The 14,213-nt window shown below is 36.2% G+C and overlaps 2 protein-coding genes across 2 annotated transcripts in view; one reads left to right on the top strand and one right to left on the bottom strand.

Moving 5' to 3' along the window:
* Positions 1-10,695, bottom strand: part of mrpl13 (mitochondrial ribosomal protein L13) — a 28,659-nt gene extending 17,964 nt beyond the window's left edge. Inside the window, exons 1-4 of the mRNA XM_006635948.3 lie at positions 10,594-10,695; positions 10,122-10,245; positions 4,024-4,117; positions 3,819-3,879 (exon numbers count right to left, since the gene is read on the bottom strand). Coding sequence (XP_006636011.3) covers positions 3,819-3,879; positions 4,024-4,117; positions 10,122-10,245; positions 10,594-10,620 — 306 coding nt within the window. The 5' untranslated portion in view covers positions 10,621-10,695. The remainder of the gene's footprint in view (positions 1-3,818; positions 3,880-4,023; positions 4,118-10,121; positions 10,246-10,593) is intronic.
* Positions 10,696-10,957: 262 nt separating this feature from the next.
* mtbp (MDM2 binding protein) overlaps positions 10,958-14,213 on the top strand; it is a 34,815-nt gene continuing 31,559 nt past the window's right edge. Inside the window, exons 1-6 of the mRNA XM_069194909.1 lie at positions 10,958-11,116; positions 11,318-11,401; positions 11,875-11,948; positions 12,198-12,346; positions 12,513-12,571; positions 13,577-13,721. Of these exons, the coding sequence (XP_069051010.1) occupies positions 11,050-11,116; positions 11,318-11,401; positions 11,875-11,948; positions 12,198-12,346; positions 12,513-12,571; positions 13,577-13,721 (578 nt within the window). The 5' untranslated portion in view covers positions 10,958-11,049. The remainder of the gene's footprint in view (positions 11,117-11,317; positions 11,402-11,874; positions 11,949-12,197; positions 12,347-12,512; positions 12,572-13,576; positions 13,722-14,213) is intronic.

Genomic DNA, 14,213 nt, shown 5'->3' with positions numbered 1-14,213 from the left:
CTCCTATCTAATCTACAATATTCATTTGATTTTGGATGCATCTTATAGTTAAGCCCACACTGCAAAGTGTCTTACTAGAGAGAGTTAGTGCTGATCGGAGGATCAACACATCTATCACTAATGTCTCACATGCTTGCCAGCACTTGGCAAGAAACAAGAGTGTCACTCTTTCAGAGAAGTCCCATGATCATGAATGCCCACCCCCTATCCTCTGCCAGTTGTCAGCTGCCACTTTGGGAGAATCAGTCACTGTCATCCAGTGACAGGGAGAAAGTGGGGCAAAAGAACTCAACCTGTGTTCTGAGGGAGCTCCTTCATATTCACCTTCAGTAAGCAAGTAAGACATGCAGGTGAAACTCACAAAGGTGACAAAAGACGACAATGTTAAACAATAACTTAGAAATGAGGAACGTGAAACAATATTAAATAATTTACATAACCACTGCAGTTCTGTCACGATCGCTCTGTTCTTGAATTCCAAATGAAAAACCAAAATATACAGCTTTTTGTACAATAGTTAAGGAGGTGTAACATCAATTCAGATGTGTCTGTTTGTCACACCTATGAAAGGTATTGAGTAGTAATAACAAAAACACTGCATCTTGATTCATCTTACAAATTGTATGTAAATTCTCTCTCAGAGAAATTATCTCAGAAAAATTGGAACATGAAATGCATTTTACAATAGTGGAAAGCAAAAACCATGCTAAGGGTCCTTTTTTTATTTTCTTTACCATACACTGAATTTTTAAAAATCTTTTCAGAAACAAGTTCTATCATGACCAACAGTGAGGTATAAAGAATTTAGGTCAGATGAAAAAAGTTATCTCATCTTCAGATTGATACAGTGTGGCAGATGTTATTTTTCCCTTCAAGATCTGTCTAACTTAATAACTTTGCAATTTGAGAGTACATTCCAGCATCAAATGTTAAGTGCACTATTACGCAATGACACCTCAGACAAAGCTCCCTACATTTTTCACCTTTACAAAAAGTTAAAGGCTTCACATAAATTTTCCACAACTGAAAACAGCAAAGGTTTTGAAGAATCTGAGAGTGATGGCATGTTCAAAGTCTGCACTCCGCAGCCTTGTTGAGAAGATATTTTAAAAATATTTTAGGATAAGCTTAGAAAACACATGAAAGAAAGATGGAAATTCTACTTTCTGTTCTGTATTTTATTTTGAACTTTTTTTTTTCTGGGCCTGCATCTGCAAAGATGGGAGACATGTTTTAAATACAAGGGCCAACCTTAAACCCATGTCCCATCAGTCTTCATAGACAAAAAGCTGTACAAGCCAACACATTCCTCTAGTTCTGACAGTACTGACTAATAACAGCAGGGTCATTTCTTCTTCTTCTTTCTGGAAGTTTCTTCAGATTATAGTGTCTCGTCTGTTTGAAGAAATCTGGTTTAAGGACATGGAATTTCATCTTTAACTCAGAAGCAAGATTATTTTAAGTGATTTCCTATAAACTTTACTTGGTGGTGGTATAAGTACCTCCCTAAAATATTTTAAATATTTTTTTTGATACATGAAAGATTTGCAAGCTTTTCTCAGCCTTTATTTAGTGCACAAAGACTGAAACTAGAATAGAAAATTGAGCTTGTCTTGAAAGTGCCCCAATTACATCTACCACATCTAAGACCAAGACGTTTGCTCTCATACAGAAGGTTGAGAAACAAAAGGTTGTTTTCCAACCTTTTGAGATGGCCTGCTTTTTTATACCATCAAGACGATGAAGATGTTAACAGTACTGCCGCAGAGCTGAATCTGTGACACAATACACAAATACAACTTTTGCTTCCAATTGTTTGGTAGAACGCGTGGCTTTTTTAAAGCTATGTCCCATTGAATTTCATTAAAATGGAAATCGTATTGTTTACCCAGCTGGAAAACTTTCTACTGGAATGCTCTGGGAAATAGCTGAAGGAAAGAACAGTCTACAGCAAAACCAGGAGAAGATGATTTTTTTTTGTGTGTGTTTATGCCGTGAGAAAAGAAGAAATCTGCACCCTGACCTACTAACTGCAGAATGGGAAACTGTATTAAATGATTAATATAAACACTGTAGTTCTGTCAGTGTCGATCCTGAACATAAACCAGGCTGCCTAAAGAGGATTAAACCCAAACCAGGGTAATTTGCTTACATTGCAATTCCTTAAACATTAGTAGAGAGATAGCCGTATTTATACAAAATATCCTTTTTTGTTTTTTAGAGAAAAATATTTTTAGGTTTACTTTCCTCGTAAATAAGGTTTTCTTAGGTGGGAAGCCAGGATGATGATTAAGTCTAAGGTTAGTGAATTCACCAACAAAGCCTTCTCCCAGATTTCGAGCGAACACAGGAAGAGTCAGGACATAATACAAAATCTCTTGAAGAATCATTGTGTGTAAATGCAAGTGCACAACACTATCTATTTAGTGCCACATTCAATGAAAACACAGACATGAGCATTAAACACTTGTGATAACTGGTGTGTGAACATATCTAATATTTTAATGTCGGTCACTCTCACTGATTGGGCAATATTAATATATTCTTATCATAAAATTTAACTTTGTTCGATTAATATGACGTATGATAATGTTTAGAGATGTCTTCAACTCACAATAAAAAATATAAAATGTACTTCACTAAACTAATAATGATAAGAATACAAACTCTTTACTTCTGACAATTATTGACATACATGTTTGTTCAGTTTATACCTCATAACTCTTAATTGATAGGAAAACATACCTGTAAATCAAGAGCTCACAAACAAGCTAATGCTGGACGGTACAGAAGCCATGTTCGCTGTTTGTGTCTTTAATTTTTTTAAATATATTTTTACAAATACAAAACATGTTTTTTATTTCAAATTCCAGATCACTTGAATGATCAAAGCAAACAAATAGTACTGCTTTTTTCATGTGACTGGATTACTTTTAATTGACTTTAATTTCCTGATGGAAAATTCCATAAGTACAGAAATATAAAATGTGAATGGTTAGCTAGGATTTTTTAACTGTTATGAAGCAGTACCCCCTGAGGATATTTTGAAACACTATAGCTAGTTTATACTTATATACTTATATACATTTAAACTTCACAGGCTTCAACGTCTTTATAAAATCATACATGGACTCAAATTCTACCAGACTGTGGTATCGTTTAAAAGCCAGTCCTAATCACTTAAAAACCAAACAGAATAAATGTATATTCACATATGAATCCAATATTTTAGCAATAATGAATAACAATAAAAGCTGATATGGTGGTTTAATAAATTAAGAAATGTTGTGTTGGAAAACAAATGAAGAAAAATCTTGATAGAAAACATACTATTTAACATGATACTCTTTCATGTGCCTGTAAAATCCTGAAAGAAATCACACAATTTAACACTTGACACTGTTCTTCTGCATTTATTTTGATGTCTCCTGGCTCTTCATTAATTAGTTTTTCACAGTTGCTAGTGTTGTTCTAAAATGCCAAAACAGTAGAGCACAAACTGGGCTCAGAGAGTAGAAAACTGGAGTGCATTTTTAATTAATATAACATGGCCTCACAAGTTGCCCAAGAATTTGTGTATTATCTGTATTTATTTAAGCAATACAGCCTACATTAGAAACAAACTAATACAATACATTGGTCTGTACAGAAAGCAGACCAATGGCACACTTCCATTTATAAGGAAGTACATTAGCAAAACCAAGCTGTGCATACAGTGTGAATATTTTAGCAATGCCTTCAGATTTAGAGGTACAGTGTAAATATCACATCTTTGCTAAATCAAATTACATATGGTGGTCCCCAGCATCTCTACTTACTGCTTTGGGATCCTTCTGGTGAAGCTGAGCTGCTGTGACCTGTTTAAAGCCACCTGGATACCTTTAATTAAAACAGAAAGATCATACATTAAATACATTATGCATGAAGGTTTTATTCCAGTGGAAAAGTACTTAATGTAACAAAGATGAAAAACAATAAAATGTCATGTCAAAAAGCTCTAATAAAATCCATTGTGACACTCACCCAGTATGAGAGGAATAAACTTTTTGTTCCCATTTGTTCCCTGAAAACGCAATGTGCCTCGTGTTTATCACCACCACATGATCCCCAATGTCACCTGTGACAAATACACAAAATGGAAATGACAATGAAGAACAATGAAGGTGAAGATTAAGCCTAAAGTTTTCCTTTCAATGTCCTTTCTCATCCATTCTTGATTTTTTTACTCTATTGGATAGATACTGTACATACAACAATATGCAAAACACAGCTACAGTTAGAAATGATCTAATAATTAATTTGATCTGTGACACTGTGAGCCCTTTAGGCATTAAGAATGAAGGAAAACAGGTGTATAGATGCCTACTTTTCCCAATTATTCATTTGTGTGACTGATACACAATAAAAGGAATTTATACCTTTCCGACTAGTAGAGATTCATCTATCCACATCAGATTTAATTAAATTTCCCCACAGCAGTGCAACAGGTCACAGAAAATACAATAAATCCACTCACAGTTCTACTGCAGGTAATTTCCTATCCAATACAAGGTTATTTATGATTTACAGATGAGAAATCACGTTTGGCTGAAAGTGTGAATTACCATATGTTAGCAGGTTCCTTCACACCCTGAGGCAAGTATCTGCAGTGTTATACTGAGAGGGCACAATCTTGATCACTATCTCCATTCAGGCCGATGGGGCTCTTTGGATCATAGTTCTGGAACATCCTGATTTGTGTGATCTGTGCATCTGTGTGTTGCACATGCTTCGATTTTTTGGATTGCTTATTGGAAGCAGCGTTTTGGCCAAGAACTTAGAACTGACTGCTGGAGTATGTAGGTAATGTTCTAGAGTCCATAAGGAGTTTGACATTTTCAGAAGAGTCCACTGACGTTTACCCAACATGCATCCTCTTTATCTGCAGCCCAAAGTTTTCCCCCCATCCCATATACTGCACAGTATGTGATGTTGCAAATGGATAGTTACAGTCTAAAAACAAACAAAACCCCAACAGAGCACACAGACACGACATGCTCATGTGTCAGCCATCACGGGTCTTTTTGTGTTATGTTTAGCGTTATTTAACAGGCCAATTGTCTGGACAAAATGCTCAACATTTTGCCTTCAAAAACAAAAACGAATTTAAACAAGAACCTTAAGCAAAGATATGTCCCTTGTGTGTTACACTGAACATCCAACATGGTAATTATTTTTACATTTAGCACTTGAATAATTAGAAAGGAGACAAACTGGACAAGCAAAGCCATCATCCTACCTGTGTTGCTCTATTTCTTTGGTTCACATTGGGTTTTACCTGCCAGCATGGTCTTTGTTAAGGGAATTCCCCATTGAATTGTTCCAAAAAGGTCAAAATGTTCTGGTAATAATGTACTGTAATGTGATAACTCCTAAAATACAGGCTTTACTGATATTTTATAAAAATTCCTTGGATTGATTTTGTTACATGATTAGGCATATAATTCACTGACTAACCACATAAAAACCACATTTCCTGTAAAAACACCTTTTGTTTCAAGTGAGCAATCATCTGTGTCTGACAGTGGCAGTGATCCTCTACAGTGTGACTCCCAACACAAAAGATCAAAAATTAGCTTTGAAAATACAGCAAAACATTAGGGAAACTGGTTTGCTGCAACAGACATGTCATCTTTAACATGTTTTTAATATTGTATGTCTGCTGAGTTGCACCGGTTCTCCTCATCAACATTGCTGCTGCTGAAGTTAATTATTTCAGTCATTTTCTTAAATGGTGACACTTAAGGTGGAGAAAATCATCTGCAGCCTTTAGCTAATTCTTTAGCTAATTCTCAAAGAACAGAATTCTTTACATAACACATTGCCAGCCTGAGGGACAACACAATAGTTTCAGCTATCTTGCCTGTCTCAGATTTGCTGTGCAATACATAACACTTTGACTGAAATAAAAGATAAAAGACAAAAAATGCTGATGTTTTAAGCCTTCCAGGTTTACTTACTATATACGATAAGTACATGATTTGGGTTGACAGTTCTAAGTAATGTATTGGTTCCTCAGACATGGAATATTTCATAGACTTGCTTGGTTTCACTTTTTCCTGGAAGATATAGTTCAGCACATAACCTTAACATGGCCTTTATTACGAACATGATGTCTGTAGTGATTAAGAAATAGACCCTATATGTATTATAGTCCTGCTGTAAAATATAGATAGATACTTTATTGATCCTGTGAGGGAAACTGCAGTGCAAAATATATAGGAAAAACAGTAATGGTCAAGAAATACCCACACAGAACTCGAATATGCATTACATATGCAGGCTTATATATTACACAGATATTCAAATTGCTTGTATAACTTGCAGAGTTATTGCTTTTTTGGGCATTTAAAAATTATAGTTCATTAGTGATACATTTAGTTAGCAGTGGTGCTACTACGCCTAATTACTTGTTTGGAAACTGCATAAACAGGCAACTGCCTGCTGTCCTGTGAATTTCCCAAGTCTGCATTTTCTGCTGTACGTACCCAAACAATTACTCTGCTGCATGCCAATGATTTATTCATTACTAAAACAACTGCAACTCCAACCACATCTAACAGAACTTTACTGCATGATAACTTTCTCCGTTTCAGTCATACAAATCTCATATGGAAAGATGAGTAGCAATGTTAGCAAAGCGTCTAAGGAAGACTGGGCCTGGTCATTACTGGAAGGGAAACCACTAAGCAAACAAAAGAGTAAGGATATTAAACCAGCATGTTGGCTAAAGCCTTCTCTGGCCTTGTACAATGTTCCTAAGGATCGCCATTAAGCAACTTCTCTGCCTGATCTGTTCAGCTACTGGTGCAGAATGGCTGCCACACATTCTTCATCCATTTGCTACTCTTTAGAGTCAGATAAAGTTCCCTATTTATGCTGAGACACTTTGAGGTGAAACATTCTTTAATAGTGTGAGGAATTAAGTCTGAATTATCTGGTGAAATAAATATGGTAAACTTCAGACACCTGTCACGGGAGGTAAATTTAAGAACTAGTCATTTCCAAGGGTCATAAAGCTGTAAGAAGAGTAACTGCTCCATCTGGTGGTCATAACATTTAATGTATAATGATCCAATGTCAATACAGTAATCCCTGGTTACAGGAGCTTAATTCATTCATTGAAAACTGCTCGTAAAGTAATAACTCGCATAACTTCAGGTGTTATAACCTTCAACTGGTTCCAGAATTCAAAAATGTTCTCTCAAATACCCAGATGTTACATCACAAAATGTTACCCAAGTATGAAAACAATATACATTCTTAGTCAAAATTAAATAACAGTGCAGAAACAATAGGTAGTAAACAATAACACTCCTGCTCATTTATGGTGCAGAACAGTAGTTACAAAGTTGTCAGTGAATCCAAACACATTAGGTGCTATTGTGTACTATATGCGTTTAACTCACACAGGCCCTTATTATAAACAAATAATAGCCAGCAGCCATATCACCCTGCAACTCACAACTGGCAGCCCACTGAAGCTAAGCAGGTGTGAGCCTGGTCAGTACCTGGATGGGAGACCTCCTGGGAAAAACTAAGGTTGCTGCTGGAAGAGGTGTTAGTGTGGCCAGCAGGGGGTGCTCACCCTGCGGTCCATGTGGGTCCTAATGCCCCAGTATAGTGACGGGGACACTATACTGTAAACAGGCGCCGTCCTTCTGATGAAATGTAAAACTGAGGTCCTGACCCTCTGTGGTCATTAAAAATCCCAGGGCGTTTCTCGAAAAGAGTAAGGGTGTAACCCTGGCGTTCTGGCCAAATTTCCCATTGACCTTTACCAATCAATAATATTCCTAACAATCCCCCTCTATGAATTGGCTTCAAAGCCTTCTCTGGCCTTGTACAATGTTCCTAAGGATCGCCATTAAGCAACTTCTCATTACTCTGCTCTCCTCCCCACTATGGCTGGATGCTGCAGCCATAGGGGAGACCCCATTAGAAAGCGCTACAAAAGCGTAAGCAATTATTATTAAGTTAAAATATTAAAAAAAAGTAAATTCTTCATCTGAGAAGATGCAAGGAAAAAAGAATCTCAGCAATGCTTTATGAAAGCCCGGCTTGTAGGAGTGCAATTCAGCTGGTTAAATTAAAAAAAGGTAGGAATTACTATACCTTACTATGTAGGGATTACCGTTGAACGTACCTCTAAACCAGCATTCCTGAAATGCAGCCATTGGTGGGATTGTTTGCAGCCACAGCAGATAAAACTAATGATGACAGCTAAAGAATAAATCTAAAATGGTTACAAAAAAATGTGTTTGTTTATATAGAACAATGCACTTACATATTTAGTGAGTGGTACTTCACAGGAAGCAAGACCCTGACCCAAAACACAATGCCAATGCAAACAATTGTTTGACCAATGGAAAAAAAAAATGTGAAATCTCAGATCGACCAAGTTGATCTCCAGATTTAAATCCAATTGAGCAAGTATTGTATATGCTGAAGAAAAAGCTGAATTTAATCATCTGAAGAATAAGCAAGAACAGAAAGAATCTTAAATGATTATACAAGGAGTGTGGAGAGCTCAACGGATTGCAGAATTATTACAGTTATGGCATAACCTGACATGTAACCAAATACTGTCGTTTACATTTGATTAAAGTCATTGTGTCTCAATACTTACTTGAAGGCTCTGGTTTGCACACAAAGTATGTTTTGTTACAACATGATTAAATGTGGGATTAGTCAAAAATAAAATTGCACAAACAATCCCATGAATCCCATATGAATCCCATGAATACAAACACCACTGCTATACTGGAAAGAAAAAAACAACTTTTTATAGCACTGCATAGTTAGAAAGTATAGGATTTAAATTATGTTTAAATTGTACAATATAGTATCAAGACCTCACCTGATCTTGATTAAACTTTAGTTTATTTCACCTGAAGTACACAGATCACTTCAATCACAAACACTGCACAGGCTGAAACAGCAGCTCACTGACTATCTGTACACTTAGCTGCTTATGACATTCCTCACCACCCTTAGCTACAACGCATTATAAGACCATATGAGCATTTTATCTCTGAACTTAAAGAATATGAAAGACAATGTCCAGCAACAATCTTTGAGTTTAGAACACTGTATGAAAATATATGTTACATCATACATAGTGCATGTTTGTACCCACAAAGCTGAACTACTTAAGAACATGAAACACTCAAATGATGTGTTAAATACCTGGTAACCATTAATGCTCATTCCAGGGAATGAGAAACACTGTATTTAAAATGCAACAACAGTCAGTGTCACTTACTCACCATAAGGAAGAAATCAAATAAGGAAAGTCTTTTTAAAAGGTTATTAAAACAAGAATTACTTGAAATGTTCACAAACCATGTAATAATCAAGCAGCTATCATTAGTCTAGGAGTGACAGAAAATACATTTTTTCTTTGCTGAAATCAAAAGAGGGAAATCGTGTGTTCATAAATCTAACCCTGGAATCTCCAACTCTGGTCTGATCTTCAGACAGTCTTATAAACCACTCTACTCACTTTTTTAAAGAAGGTATCGTTCAATTAAGGGAGTAATTAGTTGAATAAAGTGAACTCAGGTCTTAATTAATAATAATAATTCCTTACACTTATTTAATACTTTTCTGGACACTCCAATCAAAGTGCTTTACAGGTAATGGGGACTCCCCTCCACCACCACCAATGTGCAGCATCCACCTGGATGATGCGGCAGCCATTGTGTGTCAGAATGCTCAACACACACCAGCTACTGGAAAACAGAGTGATGAAGCCAATTCATAGATGGGGATTATTAGGAGGACATTATTTGGGCAGGATGCTGGGGTTGCACCCCTACTCTTTTCACTTCACTATACTGGGGCATTAGGACCCACAAAGACCGCAGGGCGAACGCCCCCTGCTGGCCCCACTAACACCACTTCTAGCAGCAACCTTAGTTTTTCCCAGGAGGTCTCCCATCCAGGTATTGACCAGGCTCACACCTGCTGAGCTTCGGTAGGTTGCCAGTTGAGAGTCGCAGGGTGATATTTCCGTGCCAAATGCATCAGGAAAATACAGCAATAGTGACTAGATAACAACAACTAAGTAGGATACTTACTCAACGCATGGTATATTGGTTTATGTTTTCCCTGTAGACGTACTGAACACATTGCTGCAATTTTTCCTGGAGGCTGCATCTTGGCATCAATTAAATACCAGGACCTGGCAAAAGTAGCCCATTGCTGCAAATAAAGAAACAAATAGCAACAAGGTATTTAAGGGACACAAAACGATATTAAATCGATTAATAAAAATCACTTTACTTATTGATAACCAAACCGATCCTTAACCAAATAATACAATTATTTCATTATAATAAATATAAGGCAATACGTCAGGTGACGTGTAGTATAGTTATCGTATAGTACACATGCAGTGTTAGTGTTCTGACTCCTGTATGCTCATCGGGAGAACATCACGATTAACTTATACATTAATATAAATAAACACGGTCTCAGAAACTCTATACCTGGACCATGAAAACGTTGATCCTGAAATGAAAGAACACCAAACTAAATACAACATGTTACCTGTGCAGACTTTGTGAAACCTGACATGACTAAGTCAACGGTGGTAGAAAAACGCTGTGAACATCACTACTTTAACCTTAACGTGATAGTAAATGCGACACAGCAAAGTAACCGACAGAAATCATGATGGACAATATTCGTTCCTAGTAATTCTGTGTTAAGATTTGCAATCTATAAATTAGAGTAGTAAACTTTAATTTAATGCTTTACACGCAAAAATAAAATGTATATTTCACAGCGTTTCCAAATTAATAATTTTACTTAGTTTATTTTTTTTTACAATGAAAGGAGAAGAGCGGAAGTAAGATATAAGAACTAAGATTCAGTCACGTTGTTGCCGATCGGCTGTATTTTGAAGGTGTTCAAAACCTCTTCCTCTTTGTAGAGCGCGGGGAATTTGTTTTTTCACATTTTAAACTATTTCTTAAAGAATAGATTTTTTTGTATGAGAAGAGGATGGATCGTTATGTTCTAGTAGTTAGTTTTAATAAACAGGAGGATGAAGACATTAATTGTTTTACAGGTATGATTGCAGTTTTACATTCGGAAGTTTGTAACTTAAAACAGTAACTTAACTACATGATACATTTCTTTGTTTTTTTGTGTTAAAAATTGAATATTAACTAAGTGAATGATAATAAACGCATACTGTACATTTCTAAAAAATGTAATTATGTTTGTTTGCATACCATGCACGTGTTTATGTGTTGCGCTTTTCTCAAAGGACTGACAGCTGCAAACAAGGTTTATGATTCCCTCAAAGAAATATCTATTAACTCGTCCAAAAGGAAGGTCTCACCTTTTCCACGTAAGTTCGAATTAAAACACTCGTTTCCTGCATTGTTAAGCATGTTATTATAAATATACATTTATAAGGCGACATTTTCTACACATTTGATTTTCCCCTTACATTCAGTTTACTTTAGTAACTACTACGTGCCTGTAATAGTTTATCAAAACGAACTATCTACAGTAGGTATATTACAAGGGGTTAGTTTCTTCTATTGTACAAAACTTAGATTGGCGGCGTTATGTGACTGTCGACGACGTTTTAATGGGGAGAGGAAAAATGGCTTTCTATTTAGGGTCATCTGGCTTTTTTGAGTTAGACAAAACAAACAAAAACGGAATAATTTAACTACCTTTTGCTTTTAGAACAGGTTTGATTATTGTTGCTGATGTGGTGAGGTCTTGAAGTATGCAGTATGTAAGTTTAATCTTTTCCTGTTTTCTTGCTCAATGAATGCTACAGTAGGTCATACATTGTTCCATCCTTTTCAGCTTGCACACTCACTGGAATTCCTGCTCCCCAGAGGTGCTTCTTTGCTATACAATCAAGCTCTGGGTCTTCACAGGTAAACAGCAAGCAGAAATGTCCTGGGTTTTCATTATGTGCGTGAACTCCCCCTACTTGCTAATTTGGGTGTTTTTCTCTTTGACCACCAAATAATTTATAAATCCAATGATAGCACAAACCATAACCAATGCTGCCTTTCTATTTTCAAGATGTTTGTCTATTTTCCCTCAGTTAAATAGCATTAGTTCATGTTGCATGACTCGGACAAGTCTATCCATAATAATGTTTCATTTTTATGTGTTTTCAGGTTTGCAGCTCAGAGTGGGAAAGTGTTGGTACAACTTCTGTGAAAAATGATAGCGAGGAGTCTGCTACTTCAGTGATTGAGGCTTATCAGTGCACTCTTCAGAGGCTGGAGGAGGAAAAGGATATGACTGAAGCTCTCTCTCAGGCAGAGTATGCACAATTGCATTTGATTATTTCTCTTCCCGTTGTGTTAAAATAGTCCTGTAAAAAGGCAAATACTGTTGCCAAGAAACAGTTAAGATTAGAAAACAAGTCCTGTTTCTTTTTGTGAGCTGAAATATTCTGATAACTGATTCTGATATTCTGAATCTCATAGATTGTTTGAAGAGGCTGCTGAAGGTTTGCACCAGCTTTCAGACAAACTTCCTCCTCCAGGTATAGTTGTTTTCCACTATGTACTTTCAATGTAAAAGCAGGTTGGCTAAGAAAAAAATGTGGTTATAATAAAAGGTCATTGACTGGTCTGAGAAGCAATTTGAGTTTGTAAGTATTTTATATATATATGTATTGTAATTGCAAGCAGTAGTATAGTGTTTTTTATTCAAAAGGGACCCTAAACATATATACCTATATATAATAGGGAACACAGCCATTATATACCGGCAGCTTCCTGAGAGAAGTCAGCTGAATTAATTTTTGTAGATATGGTCTGATTGTGAAAGGACAAAGTGTAATTAATAATTATCATCATATTTAATATAGCACTTTTAAAAGCATCTTCTCAAAGCTCTTTATAGGAAAAAGTAAAAAAAAGAATGAAAACAACAAAAACTGTACCAACGTTTGGAGATAAAAAAAATTGAGGCTGAAGACTGAGGTTCATGTACAGTATCTACCTTTATAAAACAGTTCCATGACATCTATAGTGATAAAGAAGTCAGGACCTCAGTTTCATATCTTGCTCAAATGGCAGCACCTCCTACAGCACAATGTTCCTTAGGATGGCATTGATTTTGAAAGTACAGTGTGTAGTGCAGCAGTGTGAGTGCCACTCCAACATTTTCTGACCAGACTTCGTTTACAGTGTGGCTCAGGTTTGCAATCTTGGATAAAGGTATGTTCTGTGTGTACATATGTATGTATGCATGTATTCATCATACAGCACATGCCTTTATCAAAATCAGCTTACATGATATAGTTTCTATAATTTTCAAGGTGATGGGTACAATTGACTATTGCCTCGGTTTCCAGTTTCCCATGAAGGATCCAAACAAGGTATTGAAGGTTCAGCCAATCAGAATGATTTAAAGAAGGATTTTCTTTTGCTAAACTTTATTAAATATAAATGTAAAGAATGTGAACTGTCACTGCCTAGTTGCACATGTCTAGCTTTGTAGGAGAATGTCTTTTATTGTCTTTGATGTTCTTGGCTCTGTACAGGAAAGGCTCTGCTGGATGTTATTTTATTGGCTCTACACAAAGAAGAACCCAGCCTAAAAGAGTTCCTTCCACTTCTTGGGTCACTGAAGCATATGCAAGCATGGCATGGAGCAAAGATTGCCATAGTGACAGAAGATGCCACAGCGTATGTATTAATCGCTTGGCTGCCTTTTCTGTATAGATCCAGGTGGTATTGGGGCATTACACTTGTGTCAGAAATACAACAAAGAGAAATCTTTTTTTTCCAAAATATTTTAAAAAAATACTTTTTCTAAACGTAAGAGAGTTCATTTGAACAAAAGCATAGACAGTACTCAATATATATATAATGTATATTTTTAGCCTCTCTTCTTTAAAATACTTGAACATAATCGCTTGTTAGCTGATGAGAACCGATGCAGTAAACCAAATGAAATAGCACTTCAAAATGCTATTGCGTTATCATTTGTTGTACTATCTATGGGTTTGACAGTGAGAAGTTATAGTAAATCGTGAAGTTGATGCACATGCTACAGGTACATGGCCTTAAGTCAGTACATTGTTGCAGTAGTTGATGTTGACTGTGAGATTTCTTGAGCAGTAGTGTCTAGTTTCTCTGCAGAGCAAAGAGCATGCTTGTACTGTGTGACAATGGCTT

This window comes from Lepisosteus oculatus, chromosome 10 (genome assembly GCF_040954835.1).
Source record: "Lepisosteus oculatus isolate fLepOcu1 chromosome 10, fLepOcu1.hap2, whole genome shotgun sequence".
Taxonomy (NCBI): domain Eukaryota; kingdom Metazoa; phylum Chordata; class Actinopteri; order Semionotiformes; family Lepisosteidae; genus Lepisosteus; species Lepisosteus oculatus.
Note: the sequence above shows the minus strand (reverse complement) of the source record. Positions and strands in the feature narration are given on the sequence as shown.